General features: G+C 38.7%; 1 protein-coding gene across 1 annotated transcript in view; it reads left to right on the top strand.

The window, feature by feature from the left end:
• EFNB2 (ephrin B2) overlaps window positions 1-23,545 on the top strand; it is a 53,481-nt gene continuing 29,936 nt past the window's right edge. Inside the window, exon 1 of the mRNA XM_036757275.1 lies at window positions 1-1,285. Within this exon, the coding sequence (XP_036613170.1) occupies window positions 1,164-1,285 (122 nt within the window). The 5' untranslated portion in view covers window positions 1-1,163. The remainder of the gene's footprint in view (window positions 1,286-23,545) is intronic.

Raw genomic sequence — 23,545 nt, 5'->3', positions numbered from 1 at the left:
GGTTACTTTCGTTCACTGAAGACTCGGAGCAGTAGCCACTTTAGAGCCTGAAGGAGTGAGGAGGAAGAGGCTGCTGCTGCTCGCACTCGGTCTCTCGCATACAGGCGCACACACAAAGCCACACACGCACACGCGCGCGCGCGCACCCACACACACACACACACACACACAGACACACATATACACACCAGGCAAGCAGCAGCCGGGGCAGTAGTGGCAGCGGCAGCGGCGGCGGAGGCAACGGCGGCAGGGGTAGCAAGCTAAACCCACACCCAAAGCAAAGGAAGGCTCCTTCTTCCTCGTTTTCTTTTCCCTGACACTGTTTGCTGGTCCACGGTTCCGCAAGTCCTGCTTGCAAGCTTGAGAAGGAGGAAGAACGGTGGAAAGATTTTGATGTGATTTGGGAGTCTTCCCGCAGGTCGCCTCCCTCCCACCCCCCATTTTCTCCGTCCTCTTCAGCAGAGTCAGCGAACCCCGCTCCCAGGAAGAGAAATGGAATCTTGTAAATGTGGCTTTAATGGACTTCGGGCGCTGATCCTCCCCCTGGATTTATAGACCGAAGCTGCCTTTCTCAAGAGCCCTGCAACTACCCGGGCCGGTCCTCTGGGGATTACACGGTGCAAGCTTGGTTGGGGGTGGGTGGGACGGAAAATTGGAGACGGCGAGACGCCTTTCAGAAGATTCTACCTATTTTTTTGGTCACTCGCGCGCTCTACAGCTTTTGTTATTATTTTTTTAATTTTCCTTTTTTTACCTTCAAAGATCAAACGCCGTGAATGTGCCTGGGCACACTGGATCCCCACGGGAGTTTGCCGTTTGAGTTACATCTTGAGCTGTTTTCCGGAGCCCCGAGATAGCAGGCGGGCGGCGGGGGGTGGGTGGGGGGACTCCAAAAGAGTTTTTGCTTTGGGGGATAGCTGGATTCTGGAATCATTCGTTTGGAGGAGCGCTCGAAGGTCCACTGTAACTCAGATGACTCAGTAAATTGGCTTGCAGCAATCACCAAGTGCACAGATCATTTTTTTTTGCTTTAGGTTTTTATTATTATTATTTTTTAATCGGAAGAATTGGAATTACGGGCGCAATACTTGGTCCTATTCAGGTACGGAAATCTCAAGGAGTTGGGAGAGGCTTTGCAAAAAGAGACTTGGAGCGGCTCGAGCATGGCTGTGAGGAGGGACTCCGTTTGGAAGTACTGTTGGGGAATTTGGATGGTTTTATTCAGGACTGCAATTTCCAGATCGATAGTTTTAGAACCGATATATTGGAATTCCTCGAACTCCAAGTAAGTTTTATTCGCCCATTTAATTCCCTTTTCCCTTCCTCCATCCTCTCGCATCCTCTGGCCAGCTCCCTTATTTCTATCGGTGTCAACATCGTAAAAACGGAATTAGAGATTCAAAGCGCACTTTCCCCCTCGCCAGTGGCACTGTGTATGCTCCACCAGGGTTGGTGCGGTATTCTCAAGTGCTTTCTCCCAGAGGAAAGTGCCACGGCCGCCGCTGAAACCGCCGTCTCGGATCACGTCGTCTTTTTATTAATCTAACCACCGAGCCTTAACCCTTTCCCCTCTCCCCGCCCCCAACCTTCCTTCTCTAGTCACTTTTCACTAGGTGGAGACTCCCTCCTCTGGTTTAGAGCCTTCTGTTAGAGCAGCGGCATCCCCTAGCTTCTGGGCCACAAAAAAAAAAAAAAAACCCTTTCCTCTTCCCATCCCCCAAAGGAAAGCAAAGAAAGCGTTCTCCGGTGCTAAAAGCCTTTGGTTTCATCTTTCACTCCACTGAAAGGTGTCAGATTATCTATACCTGATCCTCAATTCTTTAAGGGGGGGCACCCTGGTCACAACAAATGTTACGCGTTGAAGAGGTGGGAGTGCGTGTGGGGAGGAGGGGACGGAGGGGCGGGGAGTGGGAGAGAGGCTGGGGAACGGCAGGAAAGATTTCTTTTATCCATAGGAATTGATTTGGTTGCAAGGTGAGGGTGAAGTTAAGAAGCGTGATAGCTGGCTCCCGAGTGCGTGTGATGGGGTGGTGGTGTGAGGTGGAAAGGAGAAAGATCAAGAAATCCCCAGGGATGAACAAACAAAAACCCCATTTGATTCTCACCCCCCACTCCCCATTTCTAAGCGTCGATACTTCTCACGGGCAACCCAGCACTACCTCCTCTGGACAGCCAACCGGGGGCAACACTAACCATGGGGATTGCAGACAGCTACTACTGCGAACCCAAAGATAGAACTTGGGCGGCTAACTTGTATCTCCCTCTCACCTCTACCCCGCATCCCCCAGAGAAATCGAATTTTAAATTGCATATACGCATCTTTGCTTCTACACAACGCTGTGCTTCTCTTCGTTAACAAGCCATGGAAGAGAGCTAGATGTGGTCATAATAGCGGGGCTTTTTATTCAGAGAGTCTTACTTAAAGCTAGGGGGTTTACAAGCGTTTGCATCCTAAATATTCGAATTTTGAGATAGAAGGAATCAGATGTTCTGGAAAGGATTCCTTTGTGATGACGGCTTCCTTAGAAGGTCCAATGTTCAGATGCGTTTTATGTCGATAAGAACTCAATCTAGGTTGTATTTATTAAATCAAAACTAAACAAAGTTTTATTTAGAAAAAGGGTGGTTTTATGACGTCTTCCTCCTTTACCAGCACCTCCCTACTACCTTCGAACCCTATCCACCTCTATTTCTAGGCTATTTGGAAGAGAGCTCTTGTGAAGAATAACTTTCTGTGATGGGTATTACAATAAACCGAGGCTTAAATGAAACACATTTTCAAGAATAATAGCCAGAACTAACGCGGCAAATGTGTTTACATATAAATTCAATATTGTATATTAAACCATTCTAGGGATGTATATCACTTCCTGCTCCAGTGAAACTTTTATTTTATAAAATCCCAGCGTAAAGACAAGTAGGAGAAGCCTAAGATTAAGTGATGTAGACTGATTTTTGAATCAGGGAGCTATGTACTACCAGCCAGATCTGTGCTGTCTAATCCGGGTCTAAAGCAAGTTTGGATTAAATTTAAGGGTGTAAGAAATATCAGGCTGGCTTAGAAATAATGTTCCCAACTAAAGACTTTACCTTCCACTCTTTTCAAGAAGAAAATTTATTACAGATTTCTCTAGTCGTTCTCTAGAATATTAAGATTGGATGTTCACCCAAAAAAGTTTTCCCAAGTATTCTATATTCAAAAGGAAAAAATGATTTTAGTAATTTTCAAAAACCTTCAGGGCTATGAGATAATATTTTAAACATTTTGTGCAATTTAGAAGTTAATATAAGGATTCAATTTAGCCTACCTGTCTGGACATGCTCTTTAAAAACATATGGTAATTACTATGTTTTTCTTGACTTAGAAAGTAGTGATTAAAAATCCTACCACTTCAAAAATGCAATGTGCCAGTTGAATAGAGTGCAAAAGCTTAATAGGTACAAGGAACAGGATGCACTGGTAGGCCTGTTGTGGCTGAGTAGTTGCACATAGACACTGGAGGAATGAATATGTATGCTGGAGCTAGTGAGCAGTTTATTCCTACAGAGGTCACTCTTCCAATACGTAATGCTCTCAGCAGGATGGACCTCTTCTCTACCCTGCCTGGTTAGGCTGCCCTTCTCACTTTCACTAACAGGCCCTTCTTAGGTGTTGATTTTTCCTTTCATGATGGAAATGTTTATATTTAACCCTTATTAGAATATATTTACATTCCTCTGACTTAAGTTCTTTCAGAGTTAAACTGTGTCTTTGATTCAGCATTAACACTCTTTTGGTCCTCGTGGTTTGGGGTTTGGAAAGGTCCCACTTAAAAAAAAATTCAGATGATAATATTTAATGCTTTTTTTTTCAATTTAAACAAACATTATAGAAACCTGTTCTTTTCATTTATGTAAATGTGTTCTGGGATGAAATGAGTGAGCCATTGAAGGGTCATCACCATTGTGAAGAAGCACACTATTAAAATTGGTCTTTTTCTATTTTGGGGGGTCATTGATTTATAGGCCACTTGGAGGCCCATACTTTGAAAGAGGCTGACGTTACTGATACAGCTATTGGTGTGTTTGCTCCACTTTTCAAGAGAAAAATTTCTTTCTAATTCTTGTCACAATTGTTTGCCCAGAGGATCCTGAATAATTTTTCCCTTGGAAAAGGTCATCCTCACAGAGAATATAAGAGGAGTCCTAACTTGAGAAATTAGAATTTTTTTTTCCTGTCACCACCTGAAACTAAGATAGTGATGTTAAAGGACCCCTTTTTAGCCTTAATATAATAATTGCAGCCCTTTGATGTCAAGCAGGTTATTTGTGGAAGTTGCATATTCATTTCCAATGAAAAGTTTCAACTGGCTAGTCTGGTGTTACAGGAAGCAGTCAAATACATTGAAATTTAATGTTTCAGGTTAATATAAAGTATGCCATCATGGATTTATCCTGAAACACATATAAATACAATCAATTTTGTTTAGTTTGGAGGTCATCTTTTTTAGCAGGTGGTTGGCATAGGGAGCATGCAGCAGCTGTTTGAACACAGGGTCCAGAAAATCCTTTGCAAATTCACCGTCTCCATAGCTACTTTCATCACACTATCACCCCCCCCCCCCCAAATCCCAGGACATTCAGGAATTAATGAAAAGGAATGTCACATAATGAAACATAGTAACTACCCTGTAAAATTATATAAATTGCATTGCTACCTTTTATAGTCGACTTAGGTAAATGGTAGCATTTGAGGCTATTAAGTCTTCCTTTGGGGAATTCAAGAATGACTTTGGAAGCATAGCTTCTATTACTTCATTAACACGCTTAAGTCAAGGATTATTTCTACCACCACCACTACCACCACCACCCCCCAATTCAGGATTTTTGTTCAAATTAAATGGTATACCCCAATTCTGTTCTACAAGTTCATTCACAGGAAATGGCAGTGCCTTCCTATTACCTTTCAGAATGAATTCTGCTCACTATATTGAGATTTTGGCCAAACGTTACAGTAGCCCAGTTATCAAGAAAAAGTGTTTTTTTGTGTCTGAGCTTGTGATTCCCTATACACCACATGTCAGGTTAACAAAGCATTTTCCTTTCTCCATGGGATCTTTCTCTACATCATGCTCTATTCCTGATATTGATTGACTCAAGAAAAACAAAGAGTGGCTGAATAATTGGCAGATAACCTATAATACATGGACTCTGCTAGAGTCTGCCTCTGAATAAATACTAACTTGTCAGAGATTGATAAACTAAAACTATAATGGAGAGTCCTATTTAAACAGTCTATTCAGTAGCATATATAAGCCAGCCTGCCACCCCCCCCCCAACCATTGTATCCGAAATTCTTATTTTTGTAAGTAAACAAATGCACATTCACTGCTGATTGAATAGCCCCTTGAACTATGCTCTGCAGTTTGAGTTTGGGTTAATCTTGTCGGGTTTTAATATAGAGAAAAAAAGGACAAAGCACCGGGGGTGGGAATTGTTCAGGCTTTCACATCCACATTCCTCACATCTTGTCAGGATGATAAACTGTAGGTAATGGACAGTCGTCGTTTCATGGGACAACTGAGCCAACTAGAGCACAAAGAACTCGCTAAAGCGATATCTCACAACATGTTGGGTTGCCTTCTTTTCAGGGTAGAATTTATTTGGGAATCCTGCGTCTTGGGACTGCACTTTTTAACCTCAAGCCATTACAACTTCAAGCTTCAGAAATAGGAGCTAGAGGTTAAACTGACTGGTTAAGCACTTGGTTTTAAATCTTCCACAAAGCCAAGCTGTTGACACTTGCCATGCTAATGCAAAGAAATTCGAATAGCGCCTCCAACCCTAATAAGTATTCCTGACACCTATTCTAAGGCATTATTATTAGTGCAGGTGAATTAGCAAGAGACTTCTAGACCAGCAAGAGCAGAATTTTGGAATGCTTTCCTCTGGCCTTGCATGAGCAGGATCAACTGGAGTATAATTGGCATATTATTTATAGTAATTATCGAAAAGCCTCTTATCTGTAAACTTTACTAAGGCCAAGCAGTTGGGTACTTCAGTAATTACCTTTCCATTGGCATGGCAGGAAAGTGATGAAATCTCTCTCTTTTTTTTTTTTTGGCCTCTACTCTCCACTGATATATTTTAGTGAGTTCATTGAGCCTTAATGTGACCCATAACTTAGAGCCACCTTTTCACAGAACATTCACCTGATGAGAAACTATTTGAAATCCCTGGATGACTGCAGTGATGAGTCACAGAAATGGGAGTGGTAAGGAAAGGGAGCACATATGATAGGCCCTAATCACTTTTTTAAAAAGTTTTTTTTTTTTAATGAAAACTTTATTCTTATAATTCTTAATTGCAAATTAGGAAAAGTGGTCCTCTGAGAAAAATCATGATTAAAATGGCCTTCATGTGTGGCTAATCTCTGCCTTCCTTTGCTGCTGACATAAAGAACCAGTTTTTCAGGTCACTTATCATACATCTACGTAGATTTGCTTATGAGCTCACCCTTTGTGGAGCCTTGTGGAGACTTAAATGGGAGTGTTCAACTGTTTAAAATATTTTGATTAAAATATGCAGAACCCATAGAACTATAAGCTTCTAGCCAGGACTTAGTTCTTTCAGGGAAGAGAGTTTTTTTTTTTTTTTTGGAGGGGAGAATTAAAAGAGAGAAGGCATATATGAAAAGCAAAGAAGGAAGGATGGCAAATGGGACAGCGTTAGAACAGCTTGGAAAAACTCCTGTGGCTTCATTGTCTCTATAAAGGCAGAGAATACAAAGACGTAAGCAATTCAGCCCTTCTCCCATGATGGAAAATGTAAACCGTTGACACGGCTCCCCTGCTTAACTTATTTAATTCTCATTTTAAATTCAGCACTATACCAGCCGTGTGAACTCTGAAGATTTCTTTAGTAATCCATTTTGTAGTTCCGAATCAAAAACAAAGTGAAAGGGTCTGACACAATTTGCTTTTATTTTTAGGCAAATCAACCCTGGTCATAGTTAATAAGGGGATTACAACCCAGACTAGGTCTTTACAGATGTAATGTAAATCAAGGGCAGAGTATAAAGAAACTGATCCCTTTTGATTGAAGTATGGTAAAAAGGCATAGAGAAACTAGCTGCAGTAATCTGATTGTATGGCAATAAAACCACCATTTTCTGTCTTTCAGATAAAACTAATGTGGTAAATCCATGCAGTTCATAAGATGTAAAGGCAGATAAAGAGTGATACCATGGCAACATATAGATTAGCTTGATGTTAAAAATGACATGTCTCTGAAAAGGGTGTAGAAAACTAAGGTCCTTGCTCGAGGCTGTTAGGTATTATGTGCACAGAACTTGGAAACTAGGATTAGAAAGTATGAAAGGCCTACTTGTGGCCTGGGATGGTTAAAGAAGTGAAGAAAAGCTGCTCAGTTCTTGCTCATTGGTAGTGTATAATATGGTAAAGGTAGATTTCATTTACTGCCCTTTTTTTTCCTTTTTTTCCCCCCTTCTCTTCCCTCCCCCTCCCCCCCTTTTGGGGGAGATTTGGGCTGATTAAAACTTCAGATCGCTGCAGTTGTTAGGCTCTGGAAGATTTTCCTTTTTAACTCCTGGCCTAACAGCAGCAGCCATTCTGTAGGATTAGCCGCACTCTGAGTTTGTTTCCTTAATCTATTTGGGCTTCAGGCAGGGACATGCTGGGAAGGAACAGAGACCAGAGGGGATAGGTAGGGCTGGGGTTATCTGAAAAGAAAACAGAGACCTTTTGATTTCAGCCATCTTTCAGACTGGTCTCACTCTCACACTGCACGGGAGAGGCAAAGATAAACATTACACATTGTCCCTCTCCCTCAGCAAGATCATTCTTCTGCCATTTTTGCATTTCCCACCCTCCCAAAAATAAAAGGGGGAAATCCAGTTTTAATTCAAATTAACAGTAAATCCAATATGCCAAAAGTGATGTGGCTAATCCAGGTGATATTTTACTTCTGAAATGTCAAAATCAATCTCTGGGTTAAGGAAGACAGGCTGTACTTGACTTTGTGAAGATTTCATAAGAAACAATTTTAATAGTCTGTAGCTGTGAAAGTAAGAGAAGATCCAACATACTTTTTCTACATAGATCTTTTATTGCACCTATTCTGAGCAGCCTTGTAAAGTCATTGATATTTTCTTTTTGCCTTCCACACTTACAACTTAGTCATTTAAAAAAAAAAAGGCCTTTGAACGTATCATTACGTACCATGCAGAGTTAACATCCTATAGGAACAAGCCCCAAAGGAAATATTTGCTTTATTGTCTATCATTTTGTGCTGCTAGGAAAGATCTTACCATTACTTTGAGTGAGCCTACACTTTAAGCACTAAGAAAATACTGAAGGTGTATCTTGATGGAGGGAGCAAATTTCAGATGTATTGGACAAAGTGGAATTAAGTGGTGTGTTCTTGGAGCCTTGGTTATGGCAGCTTTCTAAGTTTCTACACTTGGCCTATGAAAGTCTATGAAAGATCTTAATTTGACCCTCAATTTTCTATTGAAGTTTTTTATCCCTAGACACATCTGAATTGCTGATAATCATATTTATTCTTTAGTAGAATTTAAGGAATTTTTTCCCCTTCTTGGTTTTGTTTTTGGGATGTTTTTGGTTTTACAGAATGTCACACAAACAAATAGACAGTGCCTGTGGAGTCCTGATGCATTCCACCTCCTTGCCTAATTTAACCTTCCATAGTCTATATCAAAAGATCTTTTTTTTTTTCATTTATCCAGACTTTGCTAAGCCAAGGAATACCCACTTCTAATTTACAGGCTGGTCACATCCAAGCACCTTGCATTCTGCATTTGACAATGATTGCTAATGGGCCATTCAACTAAAGTATTTGCTTGTTAACTGGGAACAGAGCATGATAAATGTCCAGCAAGCTTGCGGCCTCCTTCAGCTTTTCAAATCCAGACTGGTGCATATTTATGGCAGGCAAATGACAAAAGAAGTAGCTGAATTACTCTGGCCTTATGCTTTCAGTTAGAACTAGGGTTAAAGTGATTAAAGAAATAATGCAAAAAAGCAACCTCATTTGTTTGCTTACCATTATCCACCATTTAGCTTCCCAACCTACTTGCCATGACACATTTCAGAAATATTATAGATGAGGGTAGAGTATCTGTCTAGTAAACCATAGGAAAGAGTAGGTGATCATTTAGGAACTATTTTCTATACACTGAATGCCAGGTAGGCCTATTTATGTAGCTCCTACAGAGAATCAGCAGTAGGTTCTACACTATCAAAATATTATTCATTTTTATATATAAATTTGAGGGTATACTTAGCGTCCAGAGAATTTTGCAGTTGGTGAACACATTCATGCTGATTGCAAATAAAAACACATAATATGAGAAAGTCCCTCTATGGAAAAACAAGTCTGTCCTGCTCTTAGTAGTTTTCTAAACAAAATATGATGGGGAAACGGTAATAATGAAGTGTTAATTGGTTCGCTATTCCTGTTCTCCAAACTACTAAATATGTGGATTTTCAAAATAGTTAAGTGGCAGGTACACATTATGAATGTTCTAAGTAAATGAACACTTCATAGGTGTCCTGCACCATTTTGATTTGAAAGCCCATCATTGTATTTCAATACTAGAGAACCTTTCTATTTTCTCTTTCTAATTAAAACAATCACCCACATTCTCCCTTTGCTTTACTTCTGTGGCAGCCAATTTTAATTAGAGGTTGTGCTACATTCCTCTAGTTCTCACTAGCCAGGTCTGCATTAGACCTGAGGCATTTTATCCATGCCCTTCAGACAAAAACCCTTCTCACACACCCACTTTTGCTTCTCTTGCCCAGATTTACAGAATTTTTAAAATGTGAGCTGTAAGGGAATGTTAATACAGCTCCCTCATTTTATAGGGGAGGAAGCTGAGACCCAAAGCATCTTATTGTGGTGGTAAAAGCACAGTATTTGGAAAGCGGTCCTTACTAATTGTGTGGCACTTTGAAAGTCACTTAACCTCTCTCTAACTCTCAGTTTACCCTTCTGTAAAACGGAGATGATAACACGTGTACTACCCACCGTACAAGGCCAGTTTTGAAGATCAAATGACAATATATCAAAAGTGCTTTGAAACGCAAAGCTTTACAAAAATGAATTGTTACTATGAATGAATAAACAAATAAGGCATTTATTAAGTGCTATGTGCAAAAAGCACTGTGCTAAATGCCGGGCCTAGAAATAGAAAAGTCAGAGTCCTTGCTCTTAAGGAGCTCAGGGGAAACATTACAAACAGGGAAGGTTTCAGCTGCAAGTCAGGTGGAAATGGCCCATGGTCCTTAGGGCGAAGAGGCAAAGCAGATGGTAATTTTCCTTCAATGTCATTTCCTCTGATAAAATCTTGGTTTCTGCTGTTGAATCATTGGATAGTGCTGTGAGGGCTAGGCTGGAAGCAGAAATGGTGGTCTGAAGGGTGCTCTCACTCCCAAGGCTCTTCCACCCATTGGTGGCAGTTGGTTAGCAGCTGTTGATGGTGGTAATGAGGAAGGTAGGCCCCTTCTCTGAAATGATTTCTCCCCTCTATGATGGTTGTTGGGGCTGGTCTGGAAGTGGGTATGGTTTTCATCATTAATCGTCATCATCATCATCGATTTATTTAAATGACTTGCCCAGAGTCACACTGTGGCAGCCCTAAGACTAGAAAGTTCAGACATCTTGACTCCTAGTCCCGTGTTCTCTCCACTAAACCATGACATTTACCTGCATATTTGAGATTAAGATCAATGTTTGTGGGGGATGGGGAAAAGAATATAAGTAAATGATTTATGTGGGTAGAGTCTTTCTCCTGTGTGTTTTCCAATTCAGAAACTCTGGGGAAGTTAAAGGACTTTTTTTAATGTTAATGTTTCATATCTGTTGTATACTCCTGAAAACTCATAATACCATTCCCAGCATACATTTTCCCCACAAAAAAAGTGTTATAAATAATTTTGGGGGAAGGGTTACCTGAAATAGTGAGATTACAGCTTTGTTGCAGGCCCATTATGTATTAAATATATATAGAGGGCTTTCCTGGGAACTCCCAATTTATGGTATGTTTATATGTGAAAATATGGGCTTAATTCCAAACAAATGTGAAAAGGGGGTGTTCAGAAGATTATTCATTATAATGGGAATTTCTAAATTGCATAAATACCAAATTTATTTCTAGAGATCTAACTTTTGTATTAACACTTCTAAACGCATAGCCAATTATTATATATCATATTCTTGAGAAAAAGTTTGTAAGCAGTGGGAAAACCCAGCTCTTGCTCTTGTAGAGTAGTGGAATAGGGCACTGAACTTGGAGTGAGAAAGACAAGGGTTCCCATCCTACCTCATATACTTACTAACCGTGTGATGTAGGGCCACTCTCTTTGTCTTCTTGTGCCTCAGTTTTTCTGTAGATTGAGGGGGCTAGGTTCGATGGCTTTCTAAGGTCCCTTCCAGTTCTACATCTATCATTCTGTGAATCTCTGTCACTTATGTGTAGATGTTACTTAACAATTTCAAGAAACCGATTTCAGTTTTCAGCCTGTGTATTGACACACGATATAACCTCTATGATTTGATAAGAAGATGACTAGTAGTCTAAAGGGTAGTAGGAGGCAGGATGACATGGGTTTGAATCTGATCTTAAATACTTAGCAGTATGACCCTGGGCAACTCACCTAAAGTCTTTGAAGCTCTGTTTTTTTTCTCTATAGAATGAGAGTTAATAATAGCAACTACCTCTAAAGATCAAATGAGGTGATATGTGCAAAGTGCTGTGTAAACTTTGGAACACTATATAATTACAAGGTATTACTTTTTCTAAAGTTGCTATATCTTAAAAATTAATTGCCCTGTGGCCAATTTGTAACCAGTCTTCTCTCTAGACTCGACCTAGGCTGTTCCTCAAGTGATGGCTGTATACTCGTTGGACCTATACTTGAAAGCTTCCTCATTTTCCAAACTGCCGGAGTTTACGTTCCCTGAGCTTAGCCCCCAACAGCACAATGTCATTTGTGTAACGCAGTGAGGAATCTGAGTAGTGCTTTAGTGGAGAATCATGGGTAAATGTAAGAAATGAGGAAAAGAAAAAAAACATAGATGAGGCAAGTGAGAAAACAGTGGTAATATTTTAACCTGGACATAGGCTATGCAGGTAAATGTGTATTGTACAGGGTGTTTCTAAACTCTGGACACATAGGTATTATGCATTTTCAAGAAATGAAATGAATGAAATTTTCAACAACACTGTATTTAATTGGAATATTAACAAATAGCATCTTTGTTATGCAAAGGTTGATACACTTTGCAAGATTCACATGAACTTGATGCAATAATTCTGCGTTGCCATCAATTCTTGTGTGTCCACACTTTAGGGACACCATATCCCTAAACTTATCGTCCATAAACTTATTGCTGTGCTACCTTATACACCTAGATTATGGCCCTCAGGAAACTTACGGCAGAAATTGAATTCAATAAACACTAAGCAAGGCACTTGCAATACCCAGACAAAAATAGTCCCTGACTTCAAGGAATTTATTCATGTGGAGGGCAATGAGTAGAAGAGAAAGGACTTGTGTAGAAGGTAGAAGAAGGGAAAGAGCATTGTACGGAGTCTTCTATGTGCCAGATACTGTGCTAAGCAAGGTCAGTACTGTTATTCTCCTTAAACAGGTTAAGTGATTTGCTCAGGGTCACACAGCTAGTAAGTGTCTAAGGTCACATTTGAACTCAGGTCTTCTTGAATCCAGGCCTGAGGAAGACCTGAGTTCAAATCTGTGTGACCCTGGGCAAGTCACTTAACCCTGCTTGCTTCAGTTTCCTCATGTGTAAAGTGAACTGGAGAAGGAAATGGTAAACCACCCCAATATCCTTGCCAAGAAAACCCCCTGTGGGGTCATGGAGAGTGGGACATTGCTGAAAGGATCCAAACAATAAAGGGTGGAGATTTAACGATAAGTGATATGACCCACAGGCCTAACCCCGCTGAATATTGTTAATTGGGTCTGTGAAAACATTACAGGCAAAATAAAGTTTGGAACTAGGGAGTAGTTAGTTCCGTATAAACAATGATGGAAATTATTGAGAATATTAGAGTTTAGGAACTTAACAGTGAGATTTGCTTCTAACGCATTAAAAAGTTTTTCAAAATAGTGCTGGTCAGAGTAAATTTATCCTTGCATATGTGAAGAAAATAAAACCTGGCACAGTTGATTACATAACATTTAGAGCTTGAAGGGACAGTGGAGACGTGGTCAAATTCTTTCCTTTCTACTATGAGAAAACTGAAGCTCTCCAAGGTCACCCAATAAGTAAGTGGCCGGGCTAGGATTTGAACCAAGTTCTGACTCCAAATCCATTGTTCCTTCTACCTGCCCCCCACCCTTTCATCACATGATTTAATTAGCTTCCACCACTGGTTTCCCCAGTGTATCAGAAATGAATGACCTAACTGTGTCATGTTCTAATTCACCTTCACATAAGGACAAACACTAAATGATTACCCCACTCTTTGTCACTGAAAAATTAAGTAATCTGTTAAATGGAAGCTAGTCTTTGGGATGGAAAATGTACTTAATTTCTACTGCATTAACCCTCTTGTTTAGAAAACTTCTTCGACCAATACCCATTGAGACTTTCAATATGTGGGTATGTCAGTTGCAACCCAGCCAATTTAAACTTCTTGTGGTTAAAACACTGATCAAAACAAGACTTGAAAGGTAGATAGAATTCCTCTGTTGCTTTGTTAATCATTTTTATATATGTTATTCATAAAGAGTTTTTTGTAATATATATATATATATATATATATGTATAGTGATTTCCCAATAGTTTCTTTCTAATTATTAATATAACAAGGTTATGCCTCATGAAACCAGAAGCAGTTACTACAGTCCCTTAAAAGGTAACTATCCATTTATTATAATACATGATAATAATACATTTATTTTACATTACTCTTTTGTCTATTAAAAGGCATCTGTTTTATGTACTCATCAGTTCTGAGGAAAGAAAGGAGGTCACATGAGCAGCGATTTGGGTTGGCTTAGAGTCTGGGTATGTATAAAGGCTAAGAAGATAGTATGACATCTTTTTTAAAATCTAGTCACAATTAAATGCCATTTTATTTTGGATTTTGGGATCTTTGCCAGCTTCCAGCTTGTCAGAGCTGAGAAGACTCAAATCAAGCCCAGGCCTATTTCTACAGCGAACTGGAATCCTGGCTTCTTGCCTGTAGATTGATTCAATGTACCCCATCTGGCTTTTGATGCTCTACAAGTTTGGAGCAGTTTGTTTAAGGAAGCTATGCAGTGAATCCTGGTGAACCTATCCGTCTTCATATATTGCTGTAATTTGGAGGCTAGGACGGTGCCTCTTTTTGAATTTGCATATTCACTGGTGCATGCCATCTGTTTACCTATTGACTGAGCAGCAGAGGGTCCCTATACCTGATTGGATAAAAAGTGCAGATTTGGAGTCAGGAACATCTTGACTCCTTTTGGGGCCCTGAAGCCCAACTGCATTCAATGTCTGCACTTCACTTGCTTTCTTCATGTTCAATTAACTTCAGTTTAGTTCAATAGCAGCCTGTTTTAATCACCCCACATCACTTAACATTTTTTTTTTGGTCAAGGTAATTGTAGGCTGGCTGCTCAGGGTGGTTGAGCGAGAGAAAAACTATGTTGGCCACAAAATTGCTTTATAGCACATATCATATTTTTCAAGGGCATATATTTAGTAGAAAATATATATTTAACCACGAATTGATTACCCATAGTAAGATCATAGGTTTAGGGCCTGGAAGGGTGCTAGAAGGGAAAGGGGACAAGCATTTTTTTAAATGTCCATTATTGTGCGAGGCACTAAATTAGGAACTTTAATTTGATCCTAGAGATTTAATTGGTCCAACCCTACCCCATTTTGCAGATAAGGAGACTGAGGGAGAATTAAATTAATTGTCCAAGGGGACACAGTAAATCAAAGAGGTGAGATTTGAACCTAGGGCTTGTGGCTTTATACCTAGGATACTGTCCACTGTTCCACTATGGTCATTTTTTTTTTTGTGGATAACACCAAATCTTGAAATCTATGTGTGTATATATTCTTTTTCTTTAGCTTCCTACTTTCAGTAAACAGTGAGCTGTTTTGAACCTTTAGAGGGATGACTTCCATGAATTTACTACAAAGGAAAGAGTGCCTTCCTTGTCATGCTTGAGTATAAAGCCACTGACCTAAACTGGAGATAGCCTGGGTGGTACGGGAGGAAGGGAGAGAGAGAGAGCGCAAGAGGAAGATGCCTGACCTGGAATTCTCTGGTTACATAGCAGCCATTTATCTGATTATGAAGGACTGCTAATACCTTCTTCCATACAGCACCTTTATTGTGCCAGTTTTAACGTGTCCCTGGAAAACTTGCCAGGGTTATAATACCAACTCACATGGAGACGATATTCAAGAGTAGAATCTAAGATGATCCCTTGCATTCATTCTTTTGAACTGGGTTCACAGGGAACTCTAATTACTTACTTAAAAAAAAGACAGAAATCTAAGTGGCATGAATGTTTGCTTTTGTATAATTTAAGAGCTTCAGAATTGGAAAAAATATTTAATTATGGGTGGAGAGGACAGAGGTGATGTGAAAATGTACATCACTTCAGTTCTAGGTTGTAATATAATTATTTCTATCTATCTATCTATCTATCTATCTATCCATCTATCCCATTTCTTTACTTTCTCAAATAAGTGATACAACCTGGTCTCTAACTGGATTATTTAGGAATTCTTTCATCTCTGCAGTTTCCTTAAAACCAGCTGAAAATATTCTTTACATATCTATATGTATATAAATATAAGAAATAGCCACTGTTGTCTAGTGCTTCACCTATAAATAACCAGAGTCCCCACCCTCTTTTATAGACTTTTGCTTAGGAGCATAACTTACAACAAGACTGTGCAGGTGAGAATAAATTACAGTTGGGAAAGAGAAGACTCTAAACTCTTTTTTGTCTATGGGTTATGAAATATTTGTTTCAGTAAGGGAGTCAGTAGAGCCAGTATAGTACCTTATGGTATGAATGAAATCATCCATTTGCTTTCCCCCATCCCCCATCTCCTTGTCCTGTATATCGATCATTTTTTAAACCCCACCCCCAATTTTTCAGTCATTATTTCTGGATTTTCCAGAAACTTTAAAAACTGTGTGTTTGGGTTTTTTTTAAGGGGGATGGGACTACAGAATCGCCCAGATAAATGCCTCAGTTCTCATTTTAAGAGAGGTAATGGGGTTGGGTTTTTTGTTTTGGTCTGCTTCACTCTCCCAGCTGGTCCATGTTAACCTGTAAAGAGAAAACATCTCATGTACATCACACACATGGGTTTAGTTTGTCTGCTTTGTTTTCAGGCGATTAACACACTGTAGTTCTGTATCTTTTAAAGCAGGAGATATGTTTTTCATCCTCTGCTTGCAGTATATGTGACCACCCTCCTTGTGGAACAGGTTTTTATTACAGTGTAATCAAGACATATATAAAGAAAAACAATAAATAATTGGATTTTTTCTGGGAGAAAGGGGAAAAAACTATTATAATCTTCTTAGGAGCATTTTAAAAATAAAGCTTTAATTTAGCATCAGGTTTTTTAAGCATTGTGTAATAAATAAGGAAAAACACCAACATTAATATCAAAGGGAGTCAGTTTTCATTACAGTAAAGGTTCGATTGTACAGTGCTGTAGGCAGTGAAATTTAATATTATTGTGACTTGTACAGTAATTGTAGAATGACAGAGGGAAATGGATTAAGTTTAAATGTAAGTGTACACAATAGCACACGGACTCTGTCAAATGGAAGTTTAGGTTATTGGAGCAAAAAGAGAGCCCTCTGGCTCTGTCATTATGAATTAGTATTTTGTAAATAAGTAGCCTCTGGGTTGTAGATTTATTACTTTTCTCAAAGATATATATATATATATATACATATATATATGTATATATGTATGTACGTATGACATGTACACAGATGCATCCATGCCATTTATAACTGCATTGGAGAGTTGCTGAACTGGTTTTTGGCCCATATGCTTACAGTGCGTTGGATTCCCTGAGGTTCTCATCTTTCTTTGGGAAAAAAAGATTGTGCTTGCTGTTGGTGTGAAGCTTGAAATGCACACCCCTGCCCCCACTTTTAGCTCTGAGATTCATAACACTTTAATGGCCCCAAATCAAATGAAACCCCTGATTTGCCTCTTTTCTTTTCCTTGAATAAACTAGGTTCAAGTTGCAGATGATCTTTGTTTTAGAAAAGTGTGAAAGAAGGGGCACCTGTGAAAACAGGCAATTGTCCCAACCCACATACACATTTATAGAAAATGTCAGTTAAAGCTTCCAATTTCTGCCTTCCTTCTTGGCAGTTTAGAGCCAAGGAGAAGATCTAGTGTTGCTGGTTGCTTGAAGCTTTAAGGTAATTGCTTGATACTCCAAGAGTCATATCTGGTAACTTAATTCAGTATAAACCTAATACCCCATAGCTACACCCCACTGTCTCTCCTGCTTCCACTATAAGTTGCAGAAACCTGTTCTAATGTCAGAGCGCAAAAGGGGGCAGTAAAGGGCTGTCCACAAAAATGGAAATATTTTTCAAAGGTTCTTTTTATATACAGCCAATACGGCTGTAATGATGCTTGGGCCTCTGATTTTATTTATTCATTTTAAAATAAGAATTTTTTTCTCTTTTTGGCATTTGGAGACTGCATCATTAAACAATCTAGCATTTAAATCAATGTAAAACATAATATCTTGCCTATATAGGAAATGGGCCATCAGATTGGAAGTATGGACTTAAATACCTAAATCTTTTTTCAAAAGTATTTATGTAGTTCTCAACTACTTAAGATGTTCCCTAAAATAATCTGTGGTCCCAATGAACACAGAGCTCCTTTTCCTTCTGTATGAATGTAATTACATCTCTGCAGAAAAACCAGAACAAAACAAAACTTTTAAGGTTGAGGTTTCTAGTTGAAGTACCAAAGTGTGTGGTAATGTCATAGGTCAAGAGTTGGGCTTTGATCCAGAGCAGCATGCATCATTTATCAAGAGTTAACTAGGAAAAAAAAATAGCCAATAGCAGTGAGCCTTCAGAGTGTTTTCTCATTCAGAAATTTTGGAATAGTTTATGAAGATTGGGTTCTAACCAGTAGCCCATGGCATTGGCAATTAATAATTAAAAGAAGAAAGAAAAAAGGAAAATATTTTAGGAAATAAATACATTTCTTCTGAAACATAGTAAGCTGGAAGCGTGTTTAATACATATACAGGTTGCTAGCGTATAAATCCATGACTGGATATATTTTTGGTTTACTAGTTTCTAGGGGTGTGAAGTGTATAAGTGACTATTCAAATTCCTAGAAATGTTACCCAGCTCCTCTCTTCAGAGAGTATAAAGATCAAACACAACAAATTGATTGAGAACAACCAGCATTATCATGTCTTTTGCGGTTCCAGGAATTTGTGGACTAATCTTACTAAGGGTGTAATTTCATTGCATTAAATTGCAGACCAAATGATAGCACCCCAAACTTTAAAAGTGAACAGACATTTTCAATATTCTGTGTAATTATTCTTAAGACCCACAGTATGCTGAAGTTGAAGTACACATTAGTGTGTCTCTTTGAAAATACAGACCATATGAGTAATTTTTTTAAAACAGGTCTAACAAATATAATTCTTTTGAAAATTTGAATCATGCAATATTTGAAATGCATTATTTATACCAAGAAAATCTGGTATTTTCCCTGGTCTCCAATGAGAAAAATAGGAGTTGAATGATGGCAAGAAATCTGGCCAAAAGCATTTTAATATTGTAATAGAGGGAATGTTTTTAAATGACTCAAAATCAATACTAATAAAATACAATTTGTACTCTTTATATTTCAAAATTTAATTGCAAAAAAACTTTGGTAATGTGTTTAAATATTTTGCCGACTTCAGAATACCAGACTTGAGATCAGAATTAGTTTTTATTGTGTAACATATAGAAGTCTGCCATATTTTTATAGGTTTCAAACCAAGTTCTGCAAAATAAATTAGAAGTGAATGGTGTTGATAAAGTTCAATGACATATTTAATTTGCTTTTATGGTTTTTTATTGCAACAAAAATGTATCATTCTGTTTCCTTTCATTCTATTATATTAACAGGTCCCCCTTTCACAGGTGAATGCTGCATGCTAGATACACACACACACACACACACACACACACACACACACACACGAACAATTAAATAGAGAAATAGTTGAAGAACTGAGAAACTGGCCTCTTTAAAGTAAGATGTTCTTGTAGTTTGTTTTCTAGAAGCACCATCACTTTTTCTCTCCAGTTTTAAGGAAGTGCCGTTAACAGTCAGCTAAGTTTGAAAGGCCAGGCAAAGAAGTTCGTTACTCCTTTATTATTTATTGTCACTGCTTATACCTTGTGCTATTTTAGTACTTATGTATGCAGTTTACACTACACTAATTTGCCCTTGTTTGCACCTTGCTTTTTTTTTTTTAAGTGTTTTAAAATGGCTTCCTTTTGCATGTATGAGTTGCCTCTCCTTCCAGACTCTTAAGTAGTGTGACCATATGGAAGAAGTGAACTTGCAGTCACAGCTTGAGTTCAAATCCTGGCTCTCCTACTTACTACTTATATCATCTTCATCCAGTTATTTAACCTCTCTGGGCCTTAGTTTCTTAATCTGTAAAATGGGGGGAGGGCAGGGTCGGATGAAATGATCTCTAAAGACCTCTTCTGATTCTCGATCTGTGAACCTGTAATCCACACTGTGTATTGCTATATATAAGTGGGCACTAGGTAAATGCTTCTGTCTTGATTGGCTCCATCTGAACAAATGTTTAAGGATCTAGCTGGCCATGTGTGTTAGAGAAGATGGGAAGCAGGACGAATGGCCTTCCCTATCTAGGGGGTGATTTAGCCCTTTATGATTTTGGAGCCGGAGCCTGAGCCTGAGCTGAAACACGGTTTTCCCCTTTCAAAAGGTATACTTTTTAATTCCATAGCCCAGCTCATCTCTAATGAGAACAAGGATAGGAGGAGAAAGATGGTACTGTATTGCTTGGGTCGCACTTAACAGATCCACAATGTAGTGGATACAGCACTGGTCTAGGATTCAGAAAGACTTGAACTCTGAATTTCCCCATAGAGAGTCACTAGCTATGTGACTGACCAAGTGGTTACTGTAGACAGTACCCCTTCTCTGTAAAGTGTCACCTACCTCGCAGGGTTGTTGAGGGGTTCTGGGCAGGGTGTGTGTCAAAATGAGACTGTGTATATAAAAGGCTTTGTAAATCCTAAAGCACTATGTAAATTTCAGTCACCCAATAAACATTTGTTTAGTGCTTACTATGTGCTAGGGACTAGCACAGTGCCTACAAAGAAAGGCCAAAAAAAGTCACTGTCTTCAAGGAGCTCACAGTCTAACAAGGGAGATTAAATACAAATAACTAGAGATAGATGATAGGTTAGACAGACAGACAGACAGACAGACATATAGATAGATAGATAGATAGATAGATAGATAGATAGATAGATAGATAGATAGATAGATGATAGATATCTCTATAAGGACATACATTGCATGTATGTTTATCTATCATCCACTCGTGTGTGTGTGCACATGCATGCGCACACACATATACACGTAATAGTTATTGGCATAGATTAATCTCAAAGGAAGGCACTGGCAGCTGGGAAAGCCCTCTTGCAGAAAGTAGGATTTGGGCAATCTTGAAGCAAGCCCAGGAAACCATGAGGTAGAGGTTAGAGGACAGGACAGGCATAATGGGGAACAGACACTGCAAAAGGCAGAGATTTTTTTGTTGCTATTATCCTCTGTTTCAATAACGGTATATTTTTATAAATTATTTAATCTTATTTGTCAAAAATATAATAATATGACACACATATGTGTGTATACACACATATATATGATTCATAGGTAGCAAAAAATACACAAATAATTAAAGTTCCAGTATATAATGTACCTTAATTTTTACAAAGTGCTTTCTTTCCTTATAACCACTCTGGGAGGGAGGTAGTACAGATATTATTATCTTTATTTTAAAGATAAGGAAACAGACTAAGAAATAGTAAGTGGCTTGCCCATGATCACAAAGCTAGTGTAGTAGAAAGAGTAACAGATTTGGAGTCAGGATGTGGGTTTCAGTCCTGGGTCTGATACCTCTGTGACTTCAGACAGCAAATTCACCATCTGGAAAACGAAATGGTCAGACTAGGAGGTGAACTCTCGAGATCCGTTTTAGCTTGACCTCTTGTTACCTTATAACCATTGCATTTGAGATTTGAACATAGATCAGTGACTTGCCTTTAATACACATTTCCACTACAGCAGGTTTAACTCTGGAGGCCTAGCCCTAGAACAGACCTATAGTAACACCAAGGACCCCATTAACAACATGCTAAGAACACAAGGACCATACCTCTATTATGATCTAAAACAGCTTTGTTATTAAGAAAAAGTATACTGCCATTATTTGCCTGTGTATTCAGCTTCCCTCATTGGTAAACAGAGATTGTTTGCTTTTGGATATCAATTATAATTTTGTGTAAAAAAGAAAACCATGCAGTTAGTCTGCTTTATTCACGCTTTGGGGTTATAGGCCCCTGTGGGGCTAGGTATACATACCAGGTGGCAATGTTTTATGATCCTACAATCTCAGATGTCTACCTTAAAAGAAGCCTCAGGGCTTTAGACACAGCTAATGTGCTCTCGGCTTGAAGCTTTACACCCCATGGCTCTTAATGTGACACTTGTGAGCCCTTGTGGTATATTTCCTTTCTCTTGACTTTCCTTTACTTCATTTTATAGCTTTAAAAGTGCATTCAGAAACCTCCTAAAATTAGAAGCAGCTTTTTTTTTATGCTAAATTTAAGACAAAGCAGCCTAGACAGGACAGTTCACAGAGAAGGGACTCTTTGGGCTGAACTGAACTTATCATATTTGTCACTAATTTTGCAGTTTTCTTCATTATGTGCATGCGCCATAAACTGGTGGAGGAGATTATACCTTAAATTCCATCTTAGGAGGATGTGTGGACAAGAAGAGATCCTTTCTCCTTACTATTCCCTAAATCTTGCTGGAGTGGAGTACTAGATGGGAGGTTTCAGCCAAACTTCTCCTGTGGCCTAGAAAGCCTTCCCTCCCCAATTCAGCCTTTTGTGATTCCCTCATCCTTCAAGTACAACTCAGATTTTGCCATCATATTTGCCTTTCCTTGATAACCACCATCCCAGAATGATCATTCCTTCTCATTCCTACCACCAGCGTCACCCATTGGAGACTTTATACTCTGCTTTCTAGTGTGTAGCGTTTCTGTGTATCTTACTTCCTAGATAAATGATAAGCTTTTAGAAGGGAGCCAGCAGAGAGTGAAATAGTGTAGGGAAAGCCTTGACCTGAGAATTAGGAAACCTGGGTTCTAGTGTAACTCTGTTGCCTTGGGCCAGTGAGTCTATGACCATCTTCAGTGTTTTCCTCACAATGCTTATGCATTTATTTATTTTGTTCTCTCTCTCTCTCACTCTCTCACTCTCTCTCTCTCTCTCTCTCACACACACACACACACACTATACTTGTTGGTGAATTTCCTCGCCCTCATTGTTTGCAAAAGTGCCTAGAACTATGCTTTGCATATGGTAGGGGGTCAATAAAATTTGAACTTAATTGAATAACAGTCATTTAATCATTTAATATTTGTTGCTATTATTGATAATGAATTTTTGGAATCTTGTCTTAGTTCCTGCTCTTTTGCCATACTTCTCCCAGCTTCCTTGTTCCTAACAGATAGGAGGACCCGTCTATGTCTGAGTATACAAATTTGCCTGGAAAAGAGATCTACGTTCAGTGAATAATAGATCAATGTTTAATTTTAAATTTTTTTCATATATAGTAGATTGAATTTTGGAAGAAGAATCAGGAAGTCTGTTTTAGTTTTATAACAACCATAGACTATTGAGTAATCACTTATTTTTCAGTGCATGAGAATTCTCATTTGTGGGCTTGAAGAAAACTTCCTAACCATTAGAGCTATTCAAAAAAAGAATGAGTTGGCTCAGCTCTGAGTTCCCAATTCTTTGTCCTTATACTAATTGAATTAGATGACTTCTCAAGTCCTTCAAACTCAGAGATTATGTATTTCTCTGATATACCTGTGGTATAGTAAGCAAGTGGGTTAGTTTTCTTATGGAAATTTGTGATTGCTTTGATTTTTAATACTTCGTAAAACTCTTTGGATCATTTCATGTAAGATATTGGATCTTATCTTACTGATAAATGGTAGATAAATTACTTATTTTTTTTACTGAATTGTTTAATCACTACTTTAGACCAGCATACTAAGCTGTTGCCCAGTTTCTCCAACAGTAAATAAAAGAAGTGCATAATGACACATTTTTCAGTTTTGAGTGCTAACACTGGATAATTGATATATTAAAACATTACTTTTTTATTTCATGCCTTTTAAAATGTAAATT

Source organism: Trichosurus vulpecula, chromosome 4, assembly GCF_011100635.1.
Source record: "Trichosurus vulpecula isolate mTriVul1 chromosome 4, mTriVul1.pri, whole genome shotgun sequence".
NCBI lineage: Eukaryota > Metazoa > Chordata > Mammalia > Diprotodontia > Phalangeridae > Trichosurus > Trichosurus vulpecula.
This window is presented reverse-complemented; position numbering and strand designations above follow the sequence as displayed.